Source organism: Carettochelys insculpta, chromosome 32 (genome assembly GCF_033958435.1).
Source record: "Carettochelys insculpta isolate YL-2023 chromosome 32, ASM3395843v1, whole genome shotgun sequence".
Lineage (NCBI taxonomy): Eukaryota > Metazoa > Chordata > Testudines > Carettochelyidae > Carettochelys > Carettochelys insculpta.
In genome coordinates this window covers 4932781-4957856 of record NC_134168.1, presented here as the reverse complement: position 1 = coordinate 4957856, position 25076 = coordinate 4932781, and the positions used below count along the sequence as shown (strand labels likewise).

The 25076-nt window shown below is 51.1% G+C and overlaps 1 protein-coding gene across 1 annotated transcript; it reads right to left on the bottom strand.

Annotated features, from left to right (window-relative positions):
- Window positions 1–291: 291 nt before the first annotated feature.
- On the bottom strand, window positions 292–24139 carry LOC142004599 (uncharacterized). Its single transcript, XM_074982218.1, has 10 exons — window positions 24077–24139; window positions 23924–23962; window positions 22123–22419; window positions 18590–18931; window positions 17012–17124; window positions 14660–14760; window positions 8011–8369; window positions 5377–5682; window positions 1217–1585; window positions 292–691 (listed from the first exon to the last, which is right to left on the bottom strand). The coding sequence occupies exons 1-10, from the start codon at window positions 24105–24107 to the stop codon at window positions 597–599; spliced, it is 2052 nt and encodes a 683-aa protein (XP_074838319.1). The 5' UTR covers window positions 24108–24139; the 3' UTR covers window positions 292–596.
- Window positions 24140–25076: the final 937 nt, after the last annotated feature.

Here is a 25076-nt window from a genome sequence, read left to right as displayed (position 1 = left end):
GTGGCTTCCCAGGAGTCAGTTTCCCTTGAATCAGCTGATAGTTGCCGTTACTCTTTTCTGAGGGTGCCCCAAACTCCTTTCCCCAAGGAGTGGCTAAACAAAACACCTTCGATCTCTGATCAGTGTCAGATTAACATAAGGGAGAGGCTGACCCAGTGCCCCCAAGCACTTCGTAAGCCCATCTTGTTTAAGCAATTTGCTTTAATGGAACAAAAGAAATGAGTCATGTCATTCATATCTTAAAATAAAACGTGTGATTTTATGATGCATCATGAGTCATAATAAGCCTGAATACATTTTAAAGCATAAATAAAAGACATTACATTAATATTTTCACACATACAGAATGGGAAGGATGGAGTCCTGCAGGAAGGGATGTAGGGGTCACAGTGGACCACAAGCTAAATATGAGTCAACAGTATAACACTGTTGCAAGAAAGTCAACATGATTCCACTCTGCTTCTTTCCACTAGAATCTCCCGCTCCAGGCTGAAACTCAGGGAGAACAATTGCCACCTGAATGGGTCAGCCTTGTAGGAAGAATCCCAGGCACAGAATGAAGAATCCCCTTCACAGAACAAACCAGGTACTTGGATCTAGAAGCAGCAGTGGGAGATGAGGAAGATGAGGCTGTTGATGAGGAAGAAGGAGCCTCCCACTGCCAGCTCCCGGACCCAGCTGAACCTGCGAGCTGCAGAGAGAGGAGAAAAGTGCAGGTGAAGATCATTTCTGATGGTGATGCTCATTATGCTCATTCCCCTGGACCTCAGAACCCACCCAGCTGAGATGTCAAACCATCCACAGCCCTTCTACCTTACAAAGGTGGACACTATAGCCTGATTCTTCTCACGTGTATGGAGGTCCTGCTCCTGTCTGCCTGTCCTCCGACACCCCTGTAACCTGTCCTGTTTTCACCTGGTCATGCAGCGTGCTGGTGTAACCCACACACCTATGGGTGTGGGTCATTGTCCCAGGTAGTAGCACCTGGACCACTTACACAGAGAAAGATGAAATCCCCTCTGCAGCCTTGGCTGAGAAGGAGCTGGCTTTTAGCTTCAAGCATAGAGGGTCCTGCACTAAGCTCCAGAGGTCCCAGGTTGTCTGTTCGTGGGTGGTTACACTGCCTGTTTGTTAGCTGTTGTACTGGGAAGTGTGTGGGGCAGAAAGTTGGAGGTTAAATTTATATGAAGATGTTAATGGTCTTGACTTAGCTCACCTGACACTGGGATGTTTCCAAAGATAGTCACAGCTTGGCTCTTGGGGGACGTGAGCCAACGACCTCTCACGTTCTTCTCATAGCCACAGGTGAATTCCCCAGTGCTGTCAGAGACATCCCAAGGGATGCTGTGCCCTGAGAAACTTACAGAGCCAGAGCCAAAGCCAGAGCCAGAACCGGTCTCAGAGTCAGAGATAGACTCTGAGGTGTCGATCTCAGACCCTATGTCCCCAGCAACAGTTTCGGCTCCATCCTTGTAGAAGTGAAACCTGTAGCTACCAGTGTCCCCCGAGACTCCACAGGTGATGAGCAGGGAGAGCCCTTCACTCATCTCTTCAGACATGACCAATACCGGCTGAGGAAGGGGATCTGAAGGAAGAAGCAGAGAGGGTAGTAAGACAGGACATGGTAGGGCAGACAGTGGGTGGAATTGGAGATGGTACCTGGATTTTGAATTACCCAGAGCTGGCCTGCATTCTCTCTCCAGAGTCTACGAATTCACTTCAGGATCCAGAGAGGATCGGAAGCTGGAGAGATTGGATAGAAAGCTGGCTAGACTGTAGTGATCAATGACTGGAAGTCTGGCTGGCGATAGGTTTCAAGCACACCGCTCCAAGGATCAGATCCATGGCCAGTTTTGCTCAACGTTTTCATTAATGACCTGGATGAGGGGATATGTTACACGCTCATAGAATCACGGAACACTAGAACTGGAAAGGACCTTGGGAGGTCATCAAGTCCAGTCCCCTGCCCTCTCGGCAGGACCAGGCACCATCTAAACCATCCCTGATGTTTATCTAACTTACTTTGAAGTATCTATAACGATGGAGATTCAACAACGACCCTAGGCAAATTTGTGGATGACGCTAAGCTAGCTGGAGAGGTAGATGCATTGGAGGGTAGGGATCAGGTCCAGAGCGACCTAGATAAATTGAAGGGTTGGGCCAAAGAAATCTGATGAGGTTCAACAAGAACAAGAGTAGAGTCCTGCCCTTGGGACAGAAGAATCCCAAGCACTGTTACAGGCTAGGGATCAACTGGCTAAGCAGTAGTTGGGCAGAAAAAGACTTGGGGATTACAGCCGCTGGGAAGCTGGATAAGAGTCAACAGTGTGCCCTAGTAGCCATGAAGGCTAATGGTGTAGTAGGGGAAGCATTTCCAGCAGATCTAGAGAAGTTATTACTCCCCTCTATTCCGCACTGGTGAGGCCACGTCTGGAGTATTGTATCCAGTTCTTACAAAAAGGATGTGCGTGCACTGAAGACAGTCCAGCAAAGGGCAACAAAAATTATTCAGGGGCTGAAGCACATAATCTGAGAGACCTGGCTGAGGATTTCATCATATTCAGTTTGCAGAAGAGATGAATGTGTGTGAGGGACAGTTAATAGCAGCATTCAACTATCCAAAGGGAAGTTCCAAAAAGGATGGAGAGAGGCTGTTCTCAGCGGTGACAGGTGGGAGAACAAGGAGCAGTGGTCTGAAATTACAGAGGGGGAGAGGGAGGTTGGATATTAGGAAAAACTATTTCACCTGGATGGTGGTGAAGCACTGGAATGCGCTGCCTAAAGAGGTGGTGGAATCTCCATCCCTAGAGGTTTTCCAGTCCCCGATTGACAAAACCCTGGCTGGGATTATTTCGTTGGGATTGGTCCAGGGGGCTGGACCTGATGACCTCCTGAGGTCTCTTCCATCCCTATCATTCTAAAGGGGAATGTAAAGTGGAAGGGGAAAATGTAGAGACATTGCGGAAAAGGCTCAGAAAAAAACAAGCCACAAAAACAAAAGAGTTCTTCAACCTAATATTTCAGTAACAAGCTGTCCTTTCCACATATGCATCTGCTGAAGCAGGTCTTTGACCACCAAAGCTTATGCTCCAAAACATCTGTTAGTCTATAAGGTGCCCCAGGACCGCTCGTTATGCCACAAACCAATCCATCTCCTGGGACTAAGCTTGAAAGGAGCTGCAGGGCAAAGGACATAATATGGGTTCCTATCAGCTGGGACAACAGCGCTGGAAGCTCCATAGAGAAGTGACCAGGGTTGGGGTCTTCCTTTCATCAGCACCATTGTAGTGCCAGTCTCTACTGATCATAGGGGAGCCACTCCCTCTTGCTGTGTCATGCCACCTGTGTATATACCTCATAACAGAGCCCGACACTGGTCGCAGAGAGGGGAGATTTGGGGTTTGTGGAGTGTTAATTGAAGTTCAAATGTTACTATTGGCTGGAAGCCCCAAACCGTAAAGTAGCACAAGTCTCTCACCCCATACGAGTAGGAGAGGTACCCTGCACAGGAGACAGGGCTCTGTGATACCACACCTCATATTCTTTATAGTCACTTTAGTATGATATAATTTTGATGCACTTTCTACCAGGTGGGTCATGTAAGGCACCATTGGAAACATTATAGCTTGCTGAATATGATTACCCTATTTGTGTGCCTGACTCATTTTTGTGCCTGAAGTTATGCGTATTGGCCCTGGATCTGGATTTCACATGAAGTCACACCTGGGCGACAAGAACTACTCATGATGCTTCTAGTCTGTGTAGCTGGTTTGGCCATCAAGAAAAATAATATGTCCTAGGAGAATCTTATACTTCTACAGAAGTCCTGTGGCACCTTACAGGCTAACATATTTTGGAGCATAAGCTTTTGTGGGCAAAGACCTGCTTCATCATATGCATGAGTTCTGACAAAGCAGGTCTCTGCCCACAAGAGCTTATGCTCCACAATATCTGTTAGTCTATGAGTTGCCACAGGACTTCTTGGTGTTCTCAAAGAAACAGACTAACATGGCTATCTCTGTGATACTTCTCCAGTTAAGCCTTCCTGTGGACATTTCAGCTAGGCTAGAGTAATGACCTTTATGACTTTGCAAGACACGTGACCAGGCTATATAATGCACATAGCAAGAGAGACCTCAGAGAGGTAGACATCGAGCTGGACAACTGGGAAGAACTAGCAGACAACCGCAGCAGATGGAGGCAGGGGTTGCACAAGGGCCTTCAGAAGGGCGAGATGAGGATCAGACAGCTAGCAGAGGAGAAGCGAGCGCACAGAAAGCACACTAAGGACTTGCCAGACACCCACCACATCTGCAAGAGATGCAGCAATGACTGTCACTCTCGTGTGGGTCTTCATAGTCACAGTAGATGCTGTAAATGAAGTCCTCAGTTGAAACTATAAAGGGCACGATCCATAGTCTATGCAGACTGAAGGATGCCTACTGTACTGTACACATCTCATAGAACTGGAAGGGACCTCAAGAGGTCATTGAGTCCAGTCCTCTGTCCTCTTGGCAGGACAAAGAACCATCTTTTTTTTTTTTAATCTATTTGCCCCAGTTCCCTGACTGGCCCCCTTAAGGGCTGAACTCTGGATATTTCTAAAAGCTATTCTTGGAACAAAGGTTAAAAGAAAGGGTTCCCACCAAAGGAAAAGCTATGCAAGACATGGCATGATGTCGTTGGTGGTTCTTCACTGCCCCACAGCTCAACAGCTTGCGGCTGAGGCTGGGAGTCTCAAGGAACTGTCCCCAGCGGCCACGTATGGGACTCTCCTGCACCATGGACAGGTGGTAGTAATGGGCCTCACAACCCTGGGGATCATCTCTGTCGGAACTGCTCAATTTACTATAACTGAGCTAGGTCGCATTTGTGTTGGTCTAGCTGTACCCAGAGACTTCTTTGGACATTTTCTTGACTCTCTCACAGAGGGGATCTAACTCACTCAGTCTGAAGAGTCTGAAACCAGCCCCCTGGGGCTTTGGGTCATTTTTAAAATAACATTTGGAAGTTCTGCTGCATCCCCCAATAAGCCGTCCGCCTTCTTGGCTAGTTCTCCTCCTTTCCCTGCTGTCCTGTGCAGGGCCCTGTCCCAAGATGGAGCAGCCGTGCCTGGGAACGTGGCTGGGGACGGGCCCGGGAGCTCTGCTCTTTCCCCCACTTGTAGGACAGCTTCTCCAACCTCCATAGCCCACTCACCTTGCCCTGCAGGCCCTAGCTCTGTACATGAACATGCAACAGCCAGAGGAAGGGGCTGGGGAGAGCCATCAGGGAGCCTTTTCAGTAGGCCATGCCAGGTGAAGGGAACTTTCTGGTACGGCATACTTGCATCCCATGTATGGAAGGGATACCACACCAGGAGATAGGGGGACTCACCTGTCACTGTTATGAAGATGGGTTCACTCAGTTCTGATGGGATCTCCCGCCCAAGCACAGTCTTCCTGGATTCACAGGTGTAGCATCCAGCATCGGATTCCGTCACCCCCAACAGCTGAAGGGAGAGGTTGTAACTGTCCCGAGATGAGGCGAATTCCTGGGAGTGGATTTCCTGGTCGTTCCTCAAAAGCCAGACCCCAGACAAGGTGGGTGACCCAGAAGCTGAGCATATCAAGGTCACAACTTCGCCGGTGATGTAGATAGAGTGCTGTGGAGACACGGTGAGCTGGGGAGCTGGGAGGGAATCTGGAAAAGACCAGGAGGTTGGAGGAGGAAACGGTTCCTACTCGTTAGGCCGGATGACACAGAGGCAGAGCCAGTGAAGGGCAAAGGAAGGAGGGATCTTGGACCCAGACCTCTGCCAGCCCCACCTCCATGCTCAGGAGCCATGCCCCTACTAGGGCGTGCAAACCCTGAAGAGCAGAGGTAGCCAGGGGCACCTCCTTCCCTTCTGAACAAGTGAGGGGGCGAGCTCTACACCTGAGCCTGGATGAGCTGGAGAGGGGCTTGTGTGGTTTGCTCTGTGGGGATCAGGGAGCTGTCCCCAGCTAGCATGGACCAGGCTATCCTGCACTAAGAGGAGGTGGTGGTAGAGCATCTCTCAGCCCTGGGTGCCCCTGGGAAGCATCACACGCACCAGCTGGACTCTGAGTCACTGACTGGAGTGGAGTGCTGGCTCTCTGACCCCACTGGGATCTTCTCCATTGACTCCGGGGGAGCTACAGCCGATTTACATGTTCTAGCTACATGATACTTCAACCCATATTCATCAGAGGTACAATTAGGCCGTAGAATTCATCTTGTACAGAAGGCGTCATGTCAAGTGTTACCAGAAAAGTTATTTCCTCCAGCAAGGACTTACTCTTTCATTCTATCAGTGGCCTAGGTGCCTCTCCATAGACCAGCAAACCACAGCTAGGGGTGTGGGTTACAGAAGAACTTAGCCTACCTGTGAACTTTTCAACCAACCTATCGCTGAGGCCTGCTCTGACGTGGCAAAGCACACGAAGAACAAGTGCCCCAACCCCAGGACACTGAACTCCATTTAGGGTGCTAGTATTTTTGCACGAACGAGGCTGTGAACCTAGCTGGCGCTAGGATTTCCCAACGTGTGAAAACTCAGCACCTGAAAGAACATCTTCAAGGCCAACAGGAACCAGAGCGTAGAGCCCAAACTGCACAGCAGAGTCTGCATGTATCACCACTCAGGGTGAGAAATAGTTCTTTGAAATCCTTTCTAGACGTTGTTGGTGATGTTCATTGCTGGGTCATCTGCTTTGCTATCACTTGTAATCACTTAAAATCTCTTTCTGCAGGTAATAAGCGGATGTTTTCTCTTAAATCGGTGTTGTCCGAGTTAAGCTGATGATTTAGACAGTTTTCTCATAATTGAAAGAGGTGCCTAGGGCCTGTTGAGATTAACTCAGCATCCATTGGGGGAAAGAGTCTTGGAATGGGGGGCTGGGTGGAGAGATGGGGCAGGAGAGAGAAGGGCCGGGTTGAGGCCTGGTGCCAGGGAGAGGGAATAGCTCAGTGGTGTGGGGGAAATTGCTTTAAGGGTTCAAAGAGTGTTTTTTCCACACTAACCAGGCCTCACTCTGTAAGGGGATGCTAGGGTCATCTGCACCTCTTTGAAGTCCCTACCTTGTCGCCTAGAGACGATTTATCCTGTAGGCTCCTCTGTCTGGGTTACCAGGTACCTTTGTAGTGTAAACTGGCCTCAAGCACAGCTGGTGTTTGCAGACACGTCTCAGGGCAATTCTGCTGAGACTTTCATGTGTTAAAGACAACAATTAACGACTAAACTGTCGAAACAAACTTGGAACTGGTTCTCAGGGCTCCCACTTCTTTGTAGCTGGCAGCCTGCATGCATGCATAATAAAGTTTCCTTTTAGATCTCATTGTTGCCTCACTGCTTTGACCTCCAGCCTCAGACCTTTGGGGGACACTGTACCCCAGGCGAATGGGGTTCCCCAACAGTTGTTAGAGTACAAGCCTTGTAAACCCAGGGTTGCGAGCCCAGCCCTTGAGGGGTCCGTTCAAGGATCTGGGACAGGTTAAATTAAAAAAAAAAATACCGATCAGGAATGGTGATAAAGCCCATTGTAAGGGCAGGGGATTGGACTCAATGACCTCTCAAGATCCCTTCCAGTTCTATAATATGTCCTGGAAGTCACTGGCCCCCTAGAAATGGCCCTGTTGAGAACTGAGAGCTTGCCAGCCACAGAGCCCATTGGAGGAGACAGATGCTTTTTGTCTACTCCCATGCCTGGTGACCAGAGTGGCTGGAACCACCTGTCACAGACCCCTCCCGAGCTTTATAGACAATGGGTTATGAATAGAAATGCGAATAACTCAGTGATGCTTTGGACAAAATGCCTCCTGTAGCCTATTATTTTCCAGCTATGTGAGGTTCCACACAGCAGGAATCTGTGAATGTCGAGTCTTTCCTGACTGGTCGGGGCATACTAAGGACACTGGGAGTAGCAGGAAGGACACAGAGCATGAAGCTGTTGCATTGGGCACAAGTTTTCCAGCCACTCTCCCACCAAACCACAGGCGAAATGGACTCACCAGTCACTGAGACGGAGACGGAGTTGCTGAGCCCAGAGCAGATCGCTCTGTTGGATTCCAATCTCCAATACGCACAGGTGTAGGATCCAGCATTTCCTGCCTCAGCTCTGATCTCCAGCTGAGCTCCCCCATTAGGATTGTAGATTGTTGTACCATTTGGGTAGAAAAAACGGTATCCCAAAACCCGGGTATGCCCAGGAGCTGAGCATGTGAGAGTAACCAACTCCCCTGGGATATATTTGGTGTAGCTGGGGTCCAACGAAAGTCTGGGAGCTGGCAGGTGAGCTAGAAAGGGGCAGAAGGGCAAGTGAATGAGAGAGGATGGAATAAGGAGAAGGGAAGTTGGGAAGAGGTCAGTCCTGGTCAGAGATGAAAGAGACTTTTGAGGTCACTCGCAGCCTGATCCCCCATAGATATCCCTCCAATAAATCCCAAGCTTTTACTCCCTCCCACACACAAAGGAAATGGCAGGTTCTGGGCAGCACAGGCTGTGCTGAGGTGCAACGCAAGGTCAATGTGAAACTCACTGACTCTGCATTTCCCAGAAATCAGGAACCCCAAGATCCTCATTCTCTGAAGCCAGGAGGAAGTGGAGAGCACGGGGCGGGCAGGGTTGTCGGTGAAAAAAGGTCTGCCGTGAGACCCCACTTCCATTCCTATCAAGGTATTCAGCCAACGGTCTACACTGGGAGGGGACAGAGGCAGAAGAGGGGAACAAATGAATCAGCCAACCATCAGACCTGCCTCGCTGAAGCTAGAAGGTTCTGAAGAAATGAGCAAGCTCAGGCAGATGTGGGGAAGGGAGAGGGCAGGGGTTTTCCACCCACGGCGTTTCCTCCACTGTCTCTGCAGAACCTCCTTGTAGCGTTCTGCCGAATGGATCTGTGGTCCTGGCCCCGTGGTGAGAGTCTGAAGGTGGGGCAAAGACACCCCCCCACACACACACAGCCCCATAACGATAGGCCCTGACCAGGGACACACTATAGAGCAGCGTGGTGGGTGCTCAGGATGCATGGGCCATCCAGACCAGGGTAAGGAGACCCTCTGCTTTCCTATGGCCTGGTCTGGGACCAACTAGAGGAACCCACCGATGAGCCATCAACTCTGTTCTTTCTTCCACCCCACGAATGGTACTTTGGGCCGCGGCTGCAGGGTTCCAGGGGGAGGCTTGTGAATGGGCACCCTGACCCACTCAGAGGGTGGCACAGGGTCTCCCGGGGATCCCTCTCCCTTGAGATTCCGAACACCATGGGGTGAGAGGAGGGTGATCCCCACCCCCACACCTCCCAAGGCCAGCGATGTTACCTGCAAGGGAGACTGGACTGAGGAGCATCTGAAGTGAGACTGAAAGAGAAGAGAGGGGAGGGGAGGAGAGGTCTGGTGAGAAAATGCAGCTACAGAGAATGGAGAGGGGAATCTATACCCTGACTGGGGGATGGAAGCCCAGAAAGGTCACTTACCCAGCAGAGGCAGAAGGAAAGTTAGCACCATGTTGAGCTGCTTGCTGGGTACTGAGTTGAACCACTGTGAGTGCAGGGAAGGGAATGGGCCCCTCTGTTCCGACAGTGGTGAGAGCTCCGGGGACGTGATGCAGAGGAGGATGTGGGGCAGGAAGGGGAGAGACTCCGGACAGACACACAGAAAGATGGGGGCCGAGGGAGGTCACTTACCCAGCAGCGGCAGAAGCAGAGTTTTCACCATGCTGAGCTGCTCCTTCTGGGTTGGGAGCTGGATTCTCAGCTCAGCTGCCCCCATGCCGAGTGCATACAGAGAAGCAGGAGCCCTGCACCTTTGCAGGCAGTGGAGGAAACCACAGCATCCGGTGCTGTCACCTCTCAGCTTAGCATTGCCTCAGGCACCACCATCTCTGGCCAGGATGGACGGAGGGCAAGTGACCACTTCCTGCCACCGTCTCCAGGGCTTATTTTGGCCTTGGCTCTTTCCTGTAGAGCTTTGGGAGGAGTCAGAGTCTCAAGTAGTGGAAATGGTGCTCCCTTGAGTTTGCTGAGTTACACCCGCTGAGGTTGTGACCCCGCTGACCCCAAGGGGTAGCTAAGGTAGGAAAGTTTCTTGAAGGCAGTTGTGAGGCCTTTGACAGAGCAGGAATCTGCTGTTGTCCAGAGCCTCTTAGTCCAGAGCCCAGCGAAGAGCAGGAGGGTTTGGGTCCTCTCCTGGCTCCTGGGAGTAGGGGACAGGATGCCTCAGCTCACAGAGAACATGAGAGGGTAACTGGGAATCTGAAGCCAACGTGGACATCTCAGCTTCACTCCCTCTGTCTATTCAGTCTCACTTCCTGTGTCTGGGACACCCCATGGTGGGCATGGGATCATTGAATTTATGGCACCACCATGGCTCTGCTGGGTAGAAGCTCACAGTGAAGGAAGCTCCACAGAATGACCTGGCAATATAGTCTTTGGAAAGTACCCAGTGAAACTGAATCAACCCCAACTAAGTCACCCCAACCTGGACTTCGTCAAGCAGGGACTTAAAAACCTCTAGGGATGGAGAATCCACCACCTCTCTGGGTAACACATTCCAGTGCTTCACCACACGCCAGGTGAAACAGTTTCTCCAAATATCCAACCTACACCTCCCTCTCTGTAACTTGAGACCACGGCTCCTGGTTCGGCCATTCATCAGAGCCTCTCTCCATCCTCTGCAGAGCCCCCATTCAGGAAGTTGAAGGCTGCTATCAACCCACCCCCCACCCCAGCCCTCTCTCAGTCACCTATCCCTGTCCTTTTGAGGCAACCGGTCTCAATGTAGACCGCAAGGTTCTTCAGAAGTGGATTGTCACCCATTAAATGCCCTTCATCAGTTAAGTACCGCTATCCCCGACAAGCCATCCTCTCGCAATAGAGCAGCCACACCTCCTGTTGAGCTCTTCACAAAGACAAACTTTTAGAATACAAATAAGCAGATGCTACATACAAGACCCTACTTGAAATACAAACTGGCTACAGGCAGAAAAATAGGCTTTATGAATCCAGCCGATTACACCTTTGAAAAATAGTAGGGTACAGGGGGCATTTTATCCAAAGCATCTGAGTTATTCACATTTATACTCATAACCCACTGCCCATAAAGCCTGGGAGGGGCTTGTCGCAGGTAGGTCCAGCAGCTCTGGTCATTGCTTTGGTCTCCAGGCGTAGGAGCGGACAAAAAGCATCTGTCCTCTGGTGCCTGCAGATCAACTGAGATGCAGGACCCACCCTTTATATTCTTGACTTCCGGTGAGAGTAGAGAGCATTGCCTGGTTCTGTTCATCTGCTCAGAGACTTCTACCTCCCTTTCTGGCTCAGCGGGCAGCCTCCTTCCCTCACAACACAGTCCAGCCAGTGGTTGGTTCTGTAATTAGGTTTCACCAAGCCAGTAACTAATGTCAGTGTTATCACAGACAACCCCTGCGGTTCTCCGGTGCACCTCACCACTGAGAGGCACTGGAATGCCTGATTATGGTCACTGATCCCAAAAAGTCACATCCCATTGAGGTTGTTTCCAAAGAGCTCAGATCAGTTGTCATCCTAGATCTGCTACCAAAGACAAACACCTACAGGCAAGCTTGTGAGAAACTCGCTGAAACTTTACTAGCTAGGAAAAAGGAATGAGAGAGTCATTTGCAGGTTAAACCACATAAGCCAAAACAAAAAGCAGATATGCAGTAATCTGTTACTACTAAATCCTAAACCTGTTACTACCTCCAACCCCCCAGTCCAGTACCATGCAGGTGGTAAGGTCTGCAACTTTCAGTCACCACTGGTGTTAAACCCTGTGACTTTCTGAAAGCTGTGTTTTGTAGCAGCTACGATGTCTACAGCAAGTATTATACATAACACATGGGGTGTGGGGGGTGTCCAGGGAGGGGTAACACTTCTGGTGTGGGGGGATTGTCATGTCTCCTCAGGGGCAATTCATGCACTTTCGATCCCCACTTGGCACTCAGCTCTCACCTGTGACTCCAAGAAGCTGTAGTGTGCGTAGCAGCTACACCCCCTTAAACCACTTTTACAGCTGCGCTGAACTAGGTGAGGGTAACCTACAGGTCTACAACCTTCGGTGAGATAGGGACTTGCCTAGCCCCGCATGTGAAGTCAGCTGCAGTGGGCTGGACAGATGAGATCAATGGTGAGATCTAACGACCAGGAAGGTGGTTCTGCAATGTTCTGTGGAGAGCGAAGGGCATGAGAAGGCACCGAAGATAGCAAAGATAGAAGTCTCCAGCTGTGATGACTTCTCATACCACTGGAACCAGGCTTCTGAGGCCGAGAGCGTGGAACTGCCCCTGTGCAATGGGTTTTCCACTTGAAACTTTCTCCCGCACAGCTTCTTTGAAAGAGAGATTTATTAGTCTACTTTATCCTTCTATGTCATCTTGGACAGCATTGTCAGCCATGACAGACTCCCAAGATGTAAGAGACCATTAAAAGACAAACGAGTCTGTAAGAAATCCTGGCTGTACCTTTATCAAAGAAATTGCTTCCTCTGAAGTGATCTTTCCCTTCTGAGTGAGGAAAGTGTGAATGTGGGTGTGTGTGAAATGGAATCTGTCCCTGAAGCCAGCCTGTCTGGACGACCAGCTGCCAAGCAGCACCTGGATGGCCAGAGAATAATAAGAGCTGAGCCCTGCAAAAGAACCCACCCATGATAGGGTAAGAGGCCCCATCAAGAGAAGATCAAACTCCCATCTGTTGTTAGCTGATGACTCGTGGTCATGCAGAGTCCTGGGCCGGTAATGAGGACTCGTGGTCATACAGCATCCTGGGGCAGTGGGACAGGACAAGAGCTACTTCCTGAAATGTATAAAAAGATGATGCAAAGCTCTAAGGAGTTTCTTCTTGCCATCATCCCTCTGCAGGAGTTAGTCTTGGCTGGCTGGGGAGGCAGAAGGAGGCCCTGAGCCCCACCCCCTATCCGCAGGACGGATGGTACTGAGCACTCAAGAGCACTATGCTGACAAGGCAGCAAGGTGACAATGGGGTCCTACCATCAGCTCGCTGCCCTGGCTTCATGACTGCAGGCAGACACACTATGTCGTGACTTCCTCCACTCTCTCTATACAACACTTCACCTGCATGAGTTCACTGGTGTGAGGGTAGAGTGCAGGAGGAGACGTGCGGGGTGGGGGGTGTGCTTGGTTCCCCCTTTTTCCTTCCCTCCGACAGGGGCTTTTAACAAAATACATTTGCGTGTAACCCTGGGGTGGTCTCCAGTGCAAATGGAGGTCACACCATGTATTGATCTGTCCATTCAAAGGGCTTTCAGGGCAGCCCTGGGGAGCTGAGTTCATTCCCAGCCTCTGTCCCCTCTGAGTTCTATCAGCCAAAAAGATCCAATTTCTTCGAGTTGAGAGATCCCCAATTCCCTGCCCCCAGAGTTCAGGAAGGCAGAACCAGTTCATATGTATGTCTCCTCTTCATGCAGCGGGGGACCCAGTCGACAAAGTCTTCGGTTCTCTGATGTTCCACAATGGTTTGCAAAGGTTGTGGTCTATGGACCTTCCTTCGCTGGGCAGGAAACCCCCCCTCCTCCAGCAAGGTCACATTTTCCACCTCACCAGTTTCTCTCCAAACCGCAAACATTTATAGCGACAGAGTAAACACATAAAAACATCACCTTCTAACACGTAACAGTGGCGTGAGGTTAAGGCAGGAAGCAACATGTGAGCATTTTACAAACTCTAAACCCTCAAGATACCCCAGTATAAAAAGGATGTGGATTTGCTGGAGCAGGTTCAGAGGAGGGCAACAAAAATGATTAAGGGGCTGGAGCAGAAGACCTGTGAGGAGAGGCTGAGGGATTTGGGCTTGTTTAGTTTGCAGAAGAGAAGGCTTAGGGGTGATTTAATAGCAGCCTTCAACTTCTGAAGGGGAGCTCTGAAGAGGAGGGTGAGAAACTGCTCTCAGTGGTGTCAGACGGCAGAAGGAGCAATGGTCTGAAGTTGAAGAGGGAGAGGTGTAGCTTAGATATCAGGAAAAACTATTTCCCCAGGCAGGTGGTGAAGCACTGAAATGTGTTACCTACAGAGGGGGTGGAATCTCCATCCTTTGAGGTTTTTAAGTCCCGGCTGGACGAGGTCCTGGCTGGGATGACTTAGTGGGGGTTGATCCTGCTTGAAGCAGAGGGCTGAACTAGATGACCTCCTGAGATCCCTTCCAGCCCTGTGATTCTGTGAAGACCCGCTTAGGAGACTAACAACACTATACAGCAAAGAGAACACACAGGCAACCTGGCCTGGACTTCAGCTATGAAGCTGTCAGTTCTTGGCCAATGCCTGCAGCCAGGACAAGAGCTGGAGTCACAGCCCTGTCATGCAAGCCAAGCAGTTTTACTTCTCTGCTCATTAGCTTAATCCACACCAAGGCATAAATCCACCTTCCTTTGTTTACGGCCAGCTTGTTTGTCAACTACTTGCACATCGTAGTTCCAGAATATGTACATCGCTTTTGGTCCACAACATGTACCTGCATCACACAGGGGTTCTGCAGTTCTTATATGCTTCCTGACAAGCTGGTAAAATATTATGACAACAACAAGGGCGTAAAAGGTGAAGGATACAGATGGCTGGGAGTGGAGGAGAAGATGCAGAGAGTTGTAGAGAGGTGGTTCTCCTCCTTATTTAGTGGCCTTCCGGGTCATCACCTCACTGTACATCACGTGCTCCTCTTCTGCAGGTGTGGCTTTGGTTTTCGACTGGGTAGTGTGGGCCCCCAAGGCTGAGAACACAATGTGTGCGTACGTGACTTCTGAGTCCTGGTGGGAGAGGACAAAAGAATGGTGAGGAGGTGGACGGATGGTCACTAAATATTTCAATAATGTAGCAGAAAGTACAGGTTGAACCTCACTAATCTGGCACCCTCAGGACCTGACCGGTGCCAGATGAGAGAAAGCGCCAGACCACAGGAGGTCAATATTGTCTAGCAGCATTACCCACATTTCCACTGCTTACTGGGCTCCAGAAGATACATAGGGGTATTACACAGCTAAATAACAGCACAGAACCCTGAGAGCCAGGACAGAGGGCTGGAAACAAACTTTATGAGATCACAGAAAACTAGGCCACACCCATGATAAGTAACAGAGAGAAAGCCGTGCTCGTCTACATGCTATCAAAACCAAAAAGCAGTCCAGTAGCACTTTAAAGACTAACAAAATAATTTATTAGGTGATGAGCTTTCGTGGGACAGACCCACTTCCTCAGCCCATAGCCAGACCAGAACAGACTCAATATGTAAGGCACAGAGAACCCAAAACAGTAATCATAGAATCATAGAACAATAGAGCTGGAAGAGACCTAAAAAAGCCATCAAACCCAGCCTCCTGCTCTAAGCAGGACCAAACCCATCAGATCAGCCCTGCCAAGGCTCTGTCGAGCCGAGATTTAAACACCTCCAGGGATGGAGACTCCACGACTTCCCTGGGTAGACCATTCCAATGCTTCACCACCCTCCTAGTGAAAAAAATTTTTCCTAATGTTCAACCTGGACCTTTCCAACCACAACTTGAGACCATTGTTCCCTGATCTGCGATCCGTGACCACTGTGAACAGCCTCTCTCCAGCCTCTTCACAGCCTCCCTTCAGTAAGTTGAAGGCTGTTATGAAGTCCACCCCGCAGTCTTCTCTTCTGCAGACTAAACAGTCCCAATAAATCAAGGCGGACAAATCAAAAAAAAAAAATGATCAAGGTGAGCAAATCAGAGAGTAGAGGGGTAGAAGAGGGGGAAAGTCAAGAATTAGATTAAGCCAAGTATGCAAACGAGCCCCTATAGCGATCCACAAAATTCCCATCCCGGTTATACTGCGTGTTAATGTGTTGAATTTGAATATAAAAGAGAGTTCAGCAGCCTCTCAAGAGCGCTGTGAAAATTCGTCTTCAGTAACACTCAAACTCTTAAGTCATTAACAGAATGGCCCACTCCATTAAAACGCCAGCTGACCGGTTTGTGGATCAGGAGTGTTTTTATGTTTGTTTTGTGCCCATTAACTCTTTATCTAAGAGAGTTTGCAGTCTGTCCATGATAAGTGGTTGCCTGGCTAACTGTAATCATGCTGGATGACAGATCTTGTCGGACTAGAGAAATCCAGATTAGAGAGGGTCAACTTGTATCTCTATAAAATTGGTGGTTACAAGGGGAGTGGAGGACAGGTACAATGTGATCTCAAAATACTGGATTATTGACCCATAAGCAAGGAGTTCCAATGGGGTACAAATTGCCTAGGAATCAACAGCATGAAGCAGCTAACAAAAGGGCTGTTATTTTTCTGGGGTATGAACAGGAGTGTTGTATATTACACCTGGGAGGTGACTGTCTCATTCTACACGGCCCTGGTGAGGACTCAGCCGGAGTAGGACCCTGTTGAGGTCTTGGCATCACACCTGAAGAAGGTCGTGGAGAAACCAGAAAGAGTCCGGAGCAGAGAAACACTGAGGAAAGGGTCGAAGAACTGGCCATGTTTGTCTAGAGATGAGGACACTGAAGAGGGGATGTGATAAACATATTCTAAGATGACATTATAAAAAGGACGGTGATCAGTTGTTCTCTCTGGCTACAGAAGATCCAACAAGAGATAATGGGATTCATCTGCAACGAGAGAGATTGAGGTTAGCTATTAAGAGAAACTTTCACTCTCCACAGGTCATTAAGGTCTGGATCAGGTGACCTAGGAAATTGGTGGAATCTCCATCCCTGGAAGTTTTTAAGGAGAATTGACCTAATGCCGACTGGATACGGTCTGGGATGGTTTAAGGAACCCAACCGCGGCAGCACAAGCTGGGCTAGATGACTTCTCGGAGTTCCTTCCAGCTCTACATTTCTGCAATTCAGTGGAGATTTGGATGCCGAAATACCAACCTTCCTGCTCTATAAGGAAACACCGTACATTCGTCTCACCTCAGACAGGCAACGGCATCTCAGGACTGGGTAAAAAATTCAAGCCCTGCAGTTTCAAGACCACTGGACTGAACTAGGAGTTGACCCTTAGCCTATTTATTCATTCCATTACCTGATCTATCTCCTCTGCTCCGGCACAATTGGCTTTTGACCCCTGATTCTCATGAGCAGGATCCAGGCTCCAGGTACATTCTCTGGGCTCAGAGTCATTGGTGCTTTTCAGAGCTAAAACAGAGCAAGACAAGAATGGGAAGACATCCTAAAGGAATGCCCAGCTGGATGTGTGACTGTGAGAAAGAAAAAGGTCAACTCAGCTTTGCATCTATTGTTTTCAATAGATATTTATATTTGCATATAAATTAAATATCTACATTCACTTTCTGTTTCTACCAGACCCCCGGGTGAAAGTCATCCCACAACTTCTCTGTATTTGTTTAAAGATGTAATTCATGACCCCACAGCCAGGAAGATGTCTGAGAGTTTGTGTGATTTTCTATCTCCGTTAGCCTTAACCCTCACCACAAAGAATGACCTCTTGTGTCTTGCTCACCACACTTCTGTTGATAAATCCCATAACCACATTTTCTTTTCTTTCAACAGTGTCACACTGTTAACTCATGCTTAGGTTGTGGTCCACTCTGACCCCTAGAACTCTTTCTGCAGGACTCCTTCCTGGACAGTTACATCCTGTTTAATAGGCATGAAACCAATTGTTCCTCCTTACGTTGTATTCTCTCTCTTTATTGAGCTTCATCCTTGTTACCTCGCACCATTTCTCCAGTTTCTTGACAGATATTTTGGTTTGATAATTTGAAAACTCATGAATGTTTTACAACTCTATCTTCTCTTTCCACCTTGGCTTCTCGCCTCTTTTCCCATGCATGTTTTAGATCAGGTTTTCATGGCAACCCTGCGGTAGAACCCTTAGGTGGCTCTTAATCATTTAGAATTATTTCTTCTGATCGCTGCAGGTGGATGATTGGCTGCCCCACAGCCAGGAAGCAGGTTGGAGCTCACAGCCCCTCAGTCCCTTCACTCACCTTTTCTTCTCCTACGGCAGCAGCAGATCAAAACAGCCAGGGCTCCCACCAGAAGCAAAACACTGCCAGTTGTAAGCAGAATATGGTGGCTATATGGTGAGGCTGTGCATGAAAGAGACAAGGGAGAGAGAGAGAAGCAATCAAGACAACAATTAGGCAGCCCTTGAAAAAGGTAGTACAGCTATGAGGGGACCAACTCTTGCAAGAGTTGCTGTGAGAAACATTCACTGTGTTGTCCATGGGATATTCCCTCCATCTGAGTCTGCGGCTCATTCTCCAAGGAGCAGAAGGATGCTCCAGAGGTTGTGAGTCTGGCCTTGGACATTGGCTGAGGGGGTTGCACCAGTTTATACCCAGCCCCTCGGTGGGAGGTGCCCTGTCGTTGTTTCCTATCTCAGCAATGGGCACAAGGGGACTTAATCCATGAACAACATTGCGAAAGACTCCAATATTTGGGCCAGTGAAGAATGAGACACAGAAAGGGCATCTGGTTGGGGGACGATGAAAACTTTCATCTCCACGTTGCTTTCCATCTCTTTGTGATGTCTCTCACCCCACCCAACTGACCTGTCCTAGGAGAGGTCCCAAGCATGGGTCTCCTTCCATGGCAAAAGCACGGGGACCTGGATAAAGAACTTCAGGTACCTCACCTGTCCTGGTGGCCTTCACGGTGACGTTCACAGCCTGGCTCCTGGGGGAAGGGATCCACCTCCCATTCACGTTGTCCTCATACCCGCAGGTGAACTCTCCAGTATGGTTGGTCCAAGCCCGGGGGATGCGGAGCACAGAGATATTCATAGCGCTGGTGCTGAAAGCTGTGGTGTTCATCTCAGAACCTGCCTCCCATGGGAGGAGCTCAGAACCGTCCTTGTAGAAGTGAAACCGCCTCTCACTCACCTTCCCTGTGGCTGTGCAGGTGATGAGCAGAGGGAGCCCTTCACTCACGGCTCTGGACAGGGGACCCACACTCAGCGCTGGTGGAGAAGGGGCATCTGTGGGGAGCAGCAAAGGGAAGGGATTAGCAGGGGACAAAGTGGAGATATTGCCCAGAATTCAGCTCTCCAGACCTCAGCTGCGCTCTTTCTCCAAAGCCTCTTGCTTCTCCTTTGGCTCCTGAGGGGCTCCCCCCAAAACATGAACCTCTAATACAACCCGAGGCTGGTATAGGGGGTCAGGAGGCACCCAGGCACAGCTCTCGGTTTGCTTTTCCTCCTTCCCTAAAATCCCAGGCCCTGATAGTGAAGGACCCCTCTGCACACAGGGAAGGCCCTTGGCGTCTGCTCTCTGCTCAGACTCTCCGGCACTTGGCGCACACTATTTGGATCCTACCACCTCTGAGGGCAGAAGCACCAGGGAGCCAGGTTGGATGCCAAGGTCTGTGCCCAGCTGGTGGAAAACGGTGCTGGCCGGGAGAATGGGTCACACACTAGTACAGGGGCTCAGTGATGGATGCAGGAGAAGGGCGACGTCCAGCAGGGATTGCCGGATGGATCTCGGAGGGAAGAGGCAGATGTTCCGACTGTAGTACCAAGAGGCGCTGGGACCTCATACTAGGGTGAGTGAATTCTCCGCTCTACAGCCTCTGCTGAGAGGCAGCTGGCCTGCAGCAGTGGAGCACTGGGCTGTAGCCTCTGTGATCGCAGGTTTAATCCCTGGTGCCAGTGACCCGGATTTCTCATCATTACACAGGTAACATTCATCTCAGGAACTAGAGGAGGGAGCAGAGGTCCTGGCTGGGTCTCTCCCCTGCATGGAGCAGCGATACACAGCCAAAGAGAGTGTGAGCTGCAGGAGGCCGGGGTCTCACCTGTCACTGCTATGGAGAAGGTTTGGCTCCTCCCTGATACAAACTCTTGCCCAGATTTTGTTTTCCAGAACTCGCAGCTGTACGATCCGGCCTCAGGTCCAGAAACCCCCAACAGTTCAAAGGATTCAGTGTCATTCTCCTGAGGTGAGCGGAGTTCCTGGGAGTGGATTCCCTGGTCATCCCTAAAGAACCGGACTCCAGACATGCTGCGTACCCAGGGAGCTGAGCACGTCAGCTTCACAGCTTCTCCAGCAACGTAGACAGGACGCTCTGGAGACACAGTGAGCTGGGGGGCTGGAAAAGACATAGTCGGAGAAGGACGTGGCTCTTAGTTGGGAGGCGGGTGACACAGAGGCACGCCCAGTGAAGGATCCTGGACACAAACCCCATCAAGTCCCAGCTGTGTGCCCAGCAGCCACCCTTCTACCAAGCCCCACACATGCCGAGAAGCAGAGATCTCATTGTCAAGAACCTCACTGGGACCAGCCTCCTCTCCTTCGGACCTGAAAGGGGGCAGCTCCTGCCAGGGATCAGCTCCGCCTGCCTGGTGTATGCTGGAGGTGCTCGACTAGCTGAGGATGGGGTTGTCCAGGAGATGTCCCAACAGGTGCAAACCAGACCACATTGCCGTAGGGGCAGGTGGAACCAACCTGCCACACAGACCTGGGTCCATCTCTCGCTTGTCTTGGCCTCATACCTGCAGGAGAATCAGGCGCAGCTCCCACCAGAACATGAATTATATACAATGTGAGGATGGGACGTGGAGTCAGGAGGCACCCAGGGGCACCAGGACACAACTCTCACATTACTGTCCCCCCACTTCTAAAGTTCCAGGCCCTGATATTACAGGAGCCCTCAGCAGATGGGGAAGGCAGTCGGTGTCTGCTCCATGGGTCAGACTCTTTCAGAGTTGGCTCACCCCCAGGATGCCACAACCTCCAAGGGTAGAGGCACCAGGCAGCCACGTTGCATGACAAGGTCTGTGCCAAGGATGGAGGAAAAGGCACCTGCCAGGAGATGGGATCACACAGGGGTATGGGAAACCGGGGTCAGTGTTGGATACAAGAGGAGGCCCCCACAGCTCGGATCTCTGCACGGACTTTGGAGGGGAGAGGCAGATGTACCAGGTAAAACTCATCTCAGGAACAAGAGAGGAGAGCAGAGGTCCTGGCTGGGACTTTCCCCTGCATGGAGCAGAGATACACAGCCAGAGGGACCACAAGCTGCAGAAGCCCAGAGGTCTCACCTCTCACTGATATGGAGATGGGTTGGCTCCTCTGGGATACAAACACTTGTCCAAAGTTTGTCTTCCACAACTCACAGCTGTACACTCCAGCCTGAGGTCCAGAAACCCCCAACAGTTGAAGGGATTCAGCGTAATTCTCTCGAGGTGAGCGGAGTTCCTGGGAATAGATTCCCTGGTCATCCCTGAAGAACCGGACTCCAGACATGCTGCGTGCCCAGGGAGCTGAGCACGTCAGCTGCACAGCTTCTCCAGCAACGTAGACAGGATGCTCTGGAGACACAGTGAGCTGGGGGGCTGGAAAAGACAAGAGGGTCGGAGAAGGAGATGATTCCTACTTTGGAGGCTGGTGACACAGAGGCAGAGGAAAAGCCAGAGAAGGGAAGGATCCTGGAGAGAAACCCCATCAAGCCCCAGCTCTGGCACCACCAACCACCTCTCTACCAAGCCCGACACCCCCCACCCACCCACCCACCCACACACATACAGACACTGAGAACCAGAACGTTCATTGTGAAGAACCTCACTGGGACCAGCATCCTGCCCTTCATAAATGAAGGGGGCAAACCCTGCCGGGGATCAGCTCAGCCTGCCTGGGCTGTGGTGGGGGCACTTGAGTAGCTGAGGACGGGGGTGACAAGGAGCTGTCCCAACAGACCAAACTCCCCTCCAATAAGGGCAGGTGGCAGCAACCTACTCCTCAGTCCTGTTTGTCCCTGGAGAGCTTCAGACAGACCAGCTGGGACCTGCCCCATTCCCCCACTCAAGCTGCCGGCTTTGCAGTGCTACTGAACATGTGGCAGTCGGGCACCCCGGTGTCTCGGTTCTCCCCACCCACAGCTGGCACATAAGAGCGGGTGAAACCCTCCTATGACAGAAAACGTGGAAGAACAAACCAGGCAGCTGCAGATTTATACACTTCGAGAGAATTCCCCAAACTCCTCTGACCCCCGTGCTCTGAGCTTCCACACAGCAGTGCCCAGTCTCTGAGGGTCTCTGGGGCCCCCAAGTTCACCACAGAGGGTTTTGGATGCAGGGAGGGACCCTGACTAGAGCCAGGGGTGAGGCTGAGGTTTGGTGGGATTCTGAGCCCCACTGAACCACCCACCAAACCACAGGAAACAGGGGCTCACCTGCCACTCTGATGGTGATTGAGCTGCTGTTCATCGATGACAAGATCTCTCCATAGACACCCCTCCGCCAGTACGCACAGGTGTAGGATCCAGCAGTTTCCTTCTCAGCCGTGAGTTCCAGCCAGCGTTGTGCAGCCTCTCCTCGGAGTACAACAGCGCCTGTTGGCCTTTTCTGATAGAATCTGTATCCTGAGGCCCAGGAAACCCAAGGAAGTGAGCACGTAAGGGTAAAAAGATCACCTGGGAGAAACTCTCTGTCCCTGGGGTTCTGAGAGAGTGTGGGGGCTGGCAGTGGATCTAGGAGAGATACAGAAGGGACAGTAGGGAGGGAAAGTCCATGAGAAGCTGAAGGAAACGGGGAGAAGATGAGATCTGCATGGCCGCGAGCACAAGCTAGTTTCAACTCATTGCCTGGCCACCGCCCTTGGATTGGAAAATGCACCATGGCGCAGAAACTACAACCTGCCTCCCTTGGACTCACTCACAGAGGTTTTCTTATATCCACCTGCCACAACGAACCAGGCACCATTCAGAAGCTCCTACAGCTGGAGAACCCACCACAGCCCTGGAGAACCGCCTGCACTTGAGTTCCTCTTGGAATATCTCTGCCTGCAGCTTCAAGGCCCTGGGTCATGTTTCGTATTTGTCTGCTCAGTTGAAGAGACGCCAATGGACAAATTCCTGTTCCCCACTGAGGAACAACTAGCCAAGAATTGAATCCCCCACAGACCGGATCTTTGCTGAGGTCAACAGTTCTGGCCCCTGCAGTCTCTCATCATGAGATTAAACTTCCCACCACAGGGCTGCTGAAATTCCAACCTCTCCCCATCATCCCACAACCTGTTCCCACCAGGAGCCGAACCATCCCACATGCCCGTGTACACGGGGTATAGATGCTGCATCAGAGCAATTGAGTGAGACAGAGGGAGCTTCGGAAGGAATGGGACTTGCCCACAGACGCATCAGGAGCAGAGCTGGGGTGAGACGGGTGACTCATGTACCTCAAGAGACCCAGAACCGCCCCCCGCTCAATCCTAGGGGAAGTGACAAGCAGAGACAGGGATGAAATGGGGACAGAGCTGTGGATTCAAATATGTCTGAACCCCAACAACCTCCATTCTCCTCAGGGTATTCACCACGAGGCCATAGGACAGTAGACGGGGAAGAACCCACCAGCCGGCCATTGGACCTACCCACCTAGAACTAGAAGATATGGACAGGAAATTGTAATAAGCTGTGGCCGCATGTGCGGAAGTGAGCAGAGAGTTTTTCTACCCACTGCATTTCCTCTGCAAAACATGCTGTTAATTCCGCACTGGGGAGTGCTGGCTCTGTCTCCCTGGCCCTCAATCCTCAGTGGGGGTCCAGACAAGATACAGACACACCCCACTCAAAGGAGGAGCCCTGCTCACTCTTCTCAATGCGCTTGAAATGTGGCTATTCAGTGTCTAGGACCTGCCCAGTCCTCGCTCTTTGCTGAGGCTGCCAGGGAGGCTGGCTAGCACCCTAGGGATGTGGCATCTCTTCAGCAATGGCCTGGCCTAGGGCCCACCAAGGAGGCATCTCCTGGGCTGCTTCTTCTGCCCCCATGCACCTGCAGCTGCTTCCATGGGAGACACTTGTCACCAGAACACCCTGACCTCCTGAAGGGATAACACTGAAAAACCCAACCTGAGCCCCCCGCAACCTGAAAATTGCAAACATCACAGAGTGAGAGGATGGGGAGCCCCACCCCACTGCTGCTCTTTCAGACCTCACACCCCACTCTCAACATCTCAGCAAGGCCAGGAGATCTTCTTACCTCTGCTGAGCACCACTGTGGGGAGAGGCTGCAGAAAGGCTGGAAAGAAAGAGAAGACAGAAAGTAAGAGCTCCGGGGACGGGGTGAGGACGCAGAGCTGGAGGGAAAGGCTCCAGACACACAGAGGGCTGGGGGCTGAGCCAGGTCACTTACCCAGAAGAGACAGTAGCAGAGGTAGCGCCATGCTCAGCCGCTCACTCTGGCCTGGCAGCTGGGTGCTTGGTTCTGCAATCGGGCACGTCCGGATGCAAAGAGAGGGACGGGTGCTTCCTCTCTGATGGAAGCAGAGGAAGTCACAGCCTCAGCCTTGGTCACAGCTCAGCTCAGGGGCTGCAGAGACACTGATACCATTTCCGTAGAGCACGTGGCCTACGCTTGACTATTTCCTGAGGATGACAGAGGTGGGAGGGGCTGGAGCAGCTGCCCCAAAGTGACTGACACTCGCGGGCTTGGACCAGGGACTCCACAGCTGCAGAGACACCTCAGCTGAGCTTCACTGGCTTACGCCCACTGGGGATCCGGCCCTAATGGCTTGAATGGGATGAACACGCCATGGTGCCACCTGGGATCTGCCTCCAAGGAGTCAATGGTGGGGCAGCTCCTTGACAGGCCTCGCGAATTTCACTCCCTCATGGGAGTGCAGCTGAGAGGAGACATCTCAGACCTCCTTCTAAGAGTCCTTGGCCCTTTGGTGCCGTCCCTTTGATGTGCCTGCTCTAACTCATTCAAAATCAGGGACTTCCATGTCTCCGCCTCATCAAACAAGGGCTGAAGTAGCACCAGACTCAAGGCACCCACAACTCTCTGCGTTGGGATATTAGACGTCTCAAAACCCACCCAACAAATCCGGATACCCAACACCTTTGTGCTAACCACTCTAAAGAGCGCATCCCTGCCACAGCTGGAAAAGGACCCAGGAGTCCCGATTCCCACAGTTCCCTGATGTCTGCATCTAAAGAACACGGGGTAGGGCCACAGATTACTCTCCATCCTCTACCTTCAGACAAACCCGTGGAGTGCCTCAGACGTGGACAGTGCCAAGGAATTACACTGTTTTCATACAGAAACTGGGGGCACCGCTGGGAGCCACTTGCGGGACCTGAAAGGCAAAACACATGGAACAATGGAGGGTCTTTAAACTGCCGGCCACCAT